We start from the raw sequence: 7,651 nt of genomic DNA, 5'->3' as shown, positions 1-7,651 counted from the left end.
ACAAAGTCTTTGTCAATGTGTAGGGTCTGGCTGTCAGAGCTCCTCTGTGGGCTTTGGATCAGGAAGGTAGTGCCATATGCAGATCTCAGGGCTTCGTAGAAACTTCTGGTGTCTCCAAATCAGCATATAGTTGCATTATTTCCACAAGATTAGTCTACCATTCATTTTGGATGTCTCACAGTTTCCACTGAAAGGCATTACATGCCTGGCAGTAAGCTGTCTCTCTCTCTTGGCTAGCTGGCTGTGCCAGAAGGGCTTGGTGAGCAGTCCTTTTTTTGTAAGCAGGGCTTGGATGTCTTTTGTCACTTTCATCAAACCAGTCTCGGTTTCTCTTAGTACTGAACCCAGCAATCTCCTTAGTGGTCTCCAAGACTACTGACTTGATACGTTTCCAGAGTCCATCAGGTGACATGTCTGCAGTATAGGCTTGGCTTTCAAGCATCAAGATTTAATAAGTCTTCAAATTCCTCAAGCCTGGTGATAAATTATTTTCTGCAGCTACAAGGAGCAATACGCTTAAATTGCAGCAACAGAAGTTTGGGCTGGCTATGAGCACAGTTAGGCACTGGAACATGCTACCCAGAGAAATGGTGGAATCTCTATCTTTAGAAGTTTTTAAGAGCATATTGTTACAACTATGTGCCTACAATGGTTTAGACAGGGATAATCATACCACAAGGAGGGTTTAGATTACCTCCTATGGTCCCTTCCTGCCCTTTTTCTAGAACTACAAATGAGAACGTGCATAAGATGAACATGAAGCACTGCAAGCCTTTTATTGTCTCTTCCTGATCATCGTTTTTCCTACAGCAACTGGAGCCTACCTTCCAGGTCTGAAAAATGCTATCCCAGGTTCAGCAGTATCTAAAGCAATCCCTAGACAAACGTGCAGCACTGGAAATGGAAACAAGAGGAATTGATAGGACACAGCTCTCACAAAATAAGAGACAAGAACTTCTGCCTCCTTACCTACAAATTCCCTGTTTTACTCATGAAACTGTAATAAAGAACAAATTCCCTTTCAGATAGTTCACTTACTCTCATGTAGCCTTTAACCATATGGGTCCTAAAGATTCTTCAATAAACAAGCTCTTGGCAGAAAGGGTATTTGGGAGCAGCATTAGAGAAGCAATGACTGTTATAATCTGATTGATCCCAGGACAAAAGCCAGGCAATCCCCTTCCTCAACTAAGGAGCCTCAAAACCGCTGCAGTTTCAGATGCTGTATTGTTTACGCTGTATCTGCAGGTCAATCATGGTTAATGTTCCAGCAGGTATTCTGCAAGACCTCAATCTCAAAACAATGAATTTTAATAGCATGTTAATCCTTGAGCTTGCAGTCTCAAATAAATCTTTTTCTAAATTAACCTTATTAAAAAGTTTTTCCGTCAATAATTCATACAGCATAAGTCTACAAATTACACGCACCCAGGGAGGTTCACCCAGCCCATCCTAACAAAGCCCTTTTCCCACTGATTTATGTGTTCACTATCATTAGGAGACTGGCTCTGCTGAAACATAAGTGTCACATACTGCTCTGCTGTTCAGTTTGAAACTAAGCACTCAATTGGAAGCAAGGATTTGTATAGCTCCGGTGTAAACAAGTTTAATTTTTCTAACAGAGACAATGAGAACATATATACTTGAACACTGAAGAATAAATCAAAAATTGATGTTTGACAAGAGACTGTCCATTTAAAAAAAAAATGCTCCAGCATCTTCTCACGGATTTAACAACAGAAAAAAGGAGGATCTAGAATGGCAATAAGCCAAGGTTAAAGTCATTCTGTTGCATCCCAGGAGGGTGAAATCAACTTTTGCCAAAGAGCAGCAATCACAACTTGATGCTGAGGGCATTCCCACTGTAATAGTCCTCTGTTCTCAAAGCACACTGAGTTGCTGACAGCAGCAAGCCTCAGAGCCAAGAATTCATGTTTTGACAGTCTGGAATCCACCAATAGGCAGTGCTTGTATTCCATCTACTCGACTTTTGTGAATCTGGAAGGCAGGAGTCACCCAGCGGCCACAAGAACATTGCCCTCCGTGCCAACTGAAGGAGCCCAACTTCAGTGTGCATTTGGGGCACAGAAGCTGCAAAAAAACAAAAACAAAAACACACACGCTTTTGCTTGGTCAAAGGCACAGCTTCACTTAAACTTCAGGAAGTTGCAACTCAACAGCAGCCTGGGACTTTCTGAAGTTTCAAATCCATACCCAGTCATCCCCAGACTACAGAGTCACCTTCCACATTCAAAAGACTACAAGCTACTTCACTGCAATAAAGGAATTATTCCTCAAATTTCTCCAGTGGCAGACCACTTCTGGAAACCATTTCACAGCAGGCAAATTCTTATGGGCCATATTTATAAAGGCACTTGACAGAAAAAAAGAAAAACGGAAACCCCCCCGCCTCAGAGAGCTCACCTCCTATATATACATCACCTATTTGAAACAACTCAGAACCTGAGTTCAATACCCATCATCTCCCATTGATCCTAAATCTAGCTCCAGGGTACTGAGCAACTAAATATAGTGCTGAATTTTCAGCTCCCCAAGCAGCAGCAGAGCTTTCTAGAAATCTGGCTCTACATCCTGCAAACTCTAAAGCAGGGGTGGGCAAAATGGCTGATACGGCAGCAGACAGACTCCATTTCTCAGTAGCCCCTGCCCGTATGGCTGAGACTGGTCTCCATGGAGACCCCAGCCACACCTGAGCTGTGAAAGCTCAAGGTGGGGGTTGCCATGGAGACTGTTGCCAGACTTCGCCCATCTCTGCTCTAGACAGACTTCTACAGTGAGCCAGACTGAGAACTTCTGTAATAACCACAACCAAAGGTAGAGCTGGAACACAAAAAGAGAGGACATGAGGAGGTACAAGAAGGCTGCTGCATATGGCAAAAGCTGTACCAAAAGAGGTGGCACACACACCCTACCATGATTGCAAAGGGACCAGTAAGCAGAAGAACTAAACAGGAGGAAGGAGGTCTAGAAAATAGCATGGGCAAGTCATGCTGTATCAATGAAAGGAAAAGAGAAACAGTAGGATTCATCTGACTGAAAGGGAGCCAGAGCCACAGGAAACACACTTGGGTTAGACCAGTTCTGCAAAAGAATGAAATGAAGATGAAGAATGCAAGATAAAGAATGCAATGAAGATTTACTAGCCTCACTAGCATCAAAATCTGCCCACCTCAATCCTAACACCAGTGAAAAAAGTAAATGCCCCTGTGCAGCAAAAGACAAGAACTTCTAATGAGGGAAGTACAATTCTAGAGGCTGCCCTACAAACACATCCTCTGCTCCAGGCTTGTATTTTCACCTTAAACTGAGCTATCAAACAGTGGTCTACAATTTAACTTTCTATTGCCATAGCAGATCCCTGAAGCAAAATCCCCTTCAGTGCCACTTTCCCACCACTTGGAGGCTAAATGTGACCATCTTCTCATCTTGCAGCTCCAGAACAGTAGGAAGTGAGAATAAATCCCTAAATTAATCATCTTCAGAGGTGGCTCAAGCTGCATGGACTGTGAAAAAGGCCTTGCATAACAGCTATAACACCAGGACACTTACATCTAGTCAGGGATGCAGATAAGAACAAGAATGCCCAGCAAGCAAGTGCTCCCTCACCTGCCCTTCCATCACTCCCAACAATGCTGGCTCCATCCACTGTACCGGCTCAATGAAGAAAGAACTACATTTATCCTGACCATCATTACGTCGCTGAGCAGGATCTTTAATCCTCTTGTGAGCAAAAGCTGCTGGTCCACTTCCTTCAGCATGGGTCAAAATGCTTGAACTATGAAATAGAGACCGCCTGTCATCCAAAACAACAACAAAGGATTAGCGGGAACATCACGGTAAACCAAGGCACAGGGGCACAAGGAGCCCTTGTCGGCAAGGGATGGGCTTTGTCCAATGGACGCAACCATGTAACAAGGTCAGCAACATCTGACATGTTCAGCCTCTGGCCTGTTGACCAGACCAAGCCCTTGATGCCATCTAATACACAGGGCTCCCCAAGAGTTCCACAGGGATGCAGTATGGGGCCAACCTGGCTCATGCACCGGCTTATTCATCTGACCCAGAGGCTCAAAACTGTGAGCACACCACTGGTCTGGAGCCAGCCAATTGTCTCCCACAGTCCCACTTGGTTTCTTATACAGACACAGTTAGCAAAAAAGAAAATCATGAAGAAGAAAGTCACACACCTTCTCTTTCAAACAGACATGTTTCCAAGGTTTTTTTCTGTTCTGAGAATAGCCAACCCAAGGCCTTTTCCTTATGAGTTTATTTTGAAAAAAAAAAAACAACCCACAGAGGACAAAGGATATGTACCTGCACTTTCTGCACCTATAGAGAGCCTCATTGTTTGAAGCTGGACAAGTGTTGGTTGGATCAACTGCAAAGACTTCTCGGGGCAAGCCCTGCAGCTCTGCAAAAAGACAGACAACACTAGTTTGGGAACTGGGTGGACAGACCCAGCACTTCCTGTGTCTAGGTAAAGTGCTGTGCCTTTCCCCTCTGCATGTGAGAGCTTCCCTTCCTCACCTTGTTTCCATTTTAGAGGAAGTTCAAAACTAAGCAGCCCCATGCAGACATGTAAAACAACAAGCTCTACCATGCTAGAGCAAGAAGCCTTAGGTCACCAACAAGTGTTGGCATTGTTCCAGCCTACAGAAGACACCTGCTGCAGAGGAAGCTTTGTATGCCCAAGCAAACATTTAGTGTTGCAGCTACTGAGGCTTTTGCATGCAACCTGTCACCAGGTGCCAGAGTTCTCCATGGTCAGCAACGCTGCTATGAATTCCTGGAATCACCCTTCATGTCCAGCTGCAGAATTTGGCTTTATGTCCTCTATGTCTACAGGGAAAGCTGTTAGAGGGGACAGACAGGGGACTGCTCCCAGCTCTGTCCTGTGTGCAGGTAGGAAACCCTGATCTCCAGCAACCACTCACCAGTACTTGGAGGACCACACCAGCACGATAGGGTGTCCCAGACCACCAGCACTGACTCTGATCAGCTCCATGCTGGTGGGGGCGGGGGACAGGCCCTGAAGCCCCCAATTTGCTGCCAGGTAGCTCCAGTGTCAGAGCCCAGCAGGCAAGAGCCTGGCCTCTGCCCAACCTGACAGCTGCCCAGAAACAGGCCCCCCTTACCGGGGTGCTGCTGGGCCAGCCGCTGCAGGCGGTAGCACTTGTACAGAGCGCTGCTTGCATCCACCCGGCACCCCATGGCCTCGTACAGCTCCAGCTGCCAAACGAAGCCTGCGTTCATCCTGCGGGGACAGGGGCGACGCGGGTTAGTGCCCGCGCGGGCGGATCGGGGGGGGCGAGGGGACCGGCACTCACTGGGCCTCAGGCCTGACGGCGCGGACGGCAGCGTAGGCCTCGGTGAAGCGCAGCCCCTCGCTTTTCATCAGGTAGGCAGCCACCACCGCCGCGCTGCGGCTCCGTCCCGCGTGGCTGCAAAGCAAACGACCCGGGCTCGGCTCGGCTCTAGGCCGGAGCAGCGCACCGCAGCACCCCGCCCCCGCCCCGCTCTCACCAGCGCACGAGGGCGGCACGGCCGGCGGCCCGGGCAGCTGCGAGGAAAGCGACGCAGGTGTCCAGGTGGCTCAGCAGATCAGCGCCGGGCTCGTCACGGGCCGCCACGTGTAGCGTCCAGACACCCGGGGGCGGCGGCGCCGGCTCCTCCACATCCACCGAGAGCAGAGCCAGCACCCCCGCCGCCTCCAGGGCCCCCGGCGCCGAGCCCGCCTCCGCACCGCCCAGGTACAGCCCCCGCCGTACCAGCACCATTCCCGGCCCCGCCGCCATGCGGGTTCCAGGCCGCCGACGCCACGCTCATGGCAGCTTCCGGCCCCCTCCCGCTAAGTCACGGCGCCTTCCTGCAGCAGCGGCGCGACGCGGCGCTCTGGCCAAAGCACCGATAATGCAGAGAAACGAGGAGGCTGAAGTTGCTTCTTTATTCCTGGTTCCCGGTTCCTTTTTCAAAGCTAACCTAGACCCAATAAAAGCTTTTTATTAATGAATTACACATTTTAAAGAGAGAGAATTGTATTGGCTATACTTATTTACCTATTAATATGTGAATTAATATCCTGCATCAAATACAGAGCCCTAAATGAAGATCAGATTAGGATGAGATTATGGAGCAAAATACTTTTTGGGCCACCCCAAACTTCCTGCCGATGCACCCAAAGACCCCTGAGTGCAGTCCTGGCCAGCCCAAAGCAGTTTGGCCCTGCCAATGGACAGCCTCCCATGCCCACTGTACTAAGTATATGAACTCAAATAAGGAGCTGGCCTTTGCGCTGGGATTACAGCTGGAAATCCTTCTTGGACCACCTCACACCATGCTTGGGTACCACAAGGGGACATCCCTGCCCCACTCAAAGCGCAGCTTGGCTGTGCCAGGCTGCCAATTGACAGCTTCCCTCCCCTCCCCCCCAGTAAGTATGGGAATCAGGAACTGGAAATAAGGAACCTACTTCAGTCTCATGAGAACTGTGGAAAACATCAAATTCTCATGTAGCAGGCAAACTGAGATTTATGCTAAGGCTTTTTAGCCATAGTCCAAGTCTAGGCCTTCCAGGAACTAAGCAACAGAATTGAACAGAGAACCTTCTGTGGCACTGGGAGATGTGAGTGCTGTGATTAGGCACTAGGTGAGCAAGGCACAACAGTTTCCATATAAGAAATGTGCCTGGCACAGTGCCAAGGAATTGGTGCACCATGCTTGGCACAGAACCAGAGGATTGGACAATTTGACATATGAAAAGTGGACAAACAAGTGAGAGCGGGCGGGTAGAGGTGATATCTACAAATCAGGGCTCATGGTAGAGGTGATCACATAGATGGCTCATGTTCATCTTGTGGTCAATCATGACCCCCAAGTCCCATTTGTCCATAGCGCTAGGCAGCGTAGCACTGCTGAGCCTATAAGGATGCTGCAGGTTTTTCCTCCCAAGGTGGAGACCCTTGCATTTTTCGGTGTTAAACACCATAAGGTTCTCGTCCGCCCATTTGCTGAGCCTGTCCAGGTCAGCCTGGATCACCCTCCTGTCTTCAGGTGTGGATGCTTTGCCCCAAAGTTTCGTGTCTTCGGTGAACTTGGCCAGTCCGCTTCTGACTCCAAAGTCCACATCATTAATGAAGATATTGAACAATATGGGTCCAGGGGCAGAGCCTTGGGGGACCCCACTGGTCACAGGGCACTATGACAATTGATTTCCATCAACCACCACCCTCTGGGTCCGACCACAGAGCCAATTCCTTAGCTAGTGGATCGTGGTGAGGCCGAGGCCAGTTAGTCAGTTTTGCTAAGAGGTGATCATGGGATACCAGATCAAAGGCTTTTTAAAAGTCAAAGTGTATGACATCAATCTCATCTCCCTTGTTGAGGTTGTTAGAAATATTATTAAAAATGCATTATCAATAGTGTTGTTAGAACAGCACAGCTGCCAGCTCTCCCTGGGGGGAGAAGGAGGGGGTTGGAGGAGAAGCTACTAAGGGCTCTTTGTATTAAGATATCACTCTCTCTCTTAGTTCTGCAAATTTACTATCTCTTTGTTACACTAAATCACACTTCCTTTCATGCCCCCTACACTTCTCAGGCAAGATAAGAGTAATTGCCATTTTTAATGATCCTG

At 48.4% G+C, this 7,651-nt stretch overlaps 2 protein-coding genes across 2 annotated transcripts in view; one reads left to right on the top strand and one right to left on the bottom strand.

The window, feature by feature from the left end:
- Window positions 1-1,579: 1,579 nt before the first annotated feature.
- On the bottom strand, window positions 1,580-5,816 carry DUSP12 (dual specificity phosphatase 12). The gene is made up of 6 exons (XM_019548675.1): window positions 5,545-5,816; window positions 5,352-5,462; window positions 5,157-5,278; window positions 4,336-4,432; window positions 3,628-3,814; window positions 1,580-2,091 (listed from the first exon to the last, which is right to left on the bottom strand). The coding sequence occupies exons 1-6, from the start codon at window positions 5,814-5,816 to the stop codon at window positions 1,930-1,932; spliced, it is 951 nt and encodes a 316-aa protein (XP_019404220.1). The 3' UTR covers window positions 1,580-1,929.
- The window catches only part of LOC109319169 (histone H2A type 2-C-like), a 9,540-nt gene continuing 7,610 nt past the window's right edge, over window positions 5,722-7,651 (top strand). The window contains exon 1 of the mRNA XM_019548676.1: window positions 5,722-5,771. The gene's annotated coding sequence lies outside the window, so the exon portion shown is untranslated. The remainder of the gene's footprint in view (window positions 5,772-7,651) is intronic.

This window comes from Crocodylus porosus, unplaced genomic scaffold (genome assembly GCF_001723895.1).
Source record: "Crocodylus porosus isolate Cpor-Errol unplaced genomic scaffold, CroPor_comp1, whole genome shotgun sequence".
NCBI classification, from domain to species: Eukaryota; Metazoa; Chordata; order Crocodylia; family Crocodylidae; genus Crocodylus; species Crocodylus porosus.
Note: the sequence above shows the minus strand (reverse complement) of the source record. Positions and strands in the feature narration are given on the sequence as shown.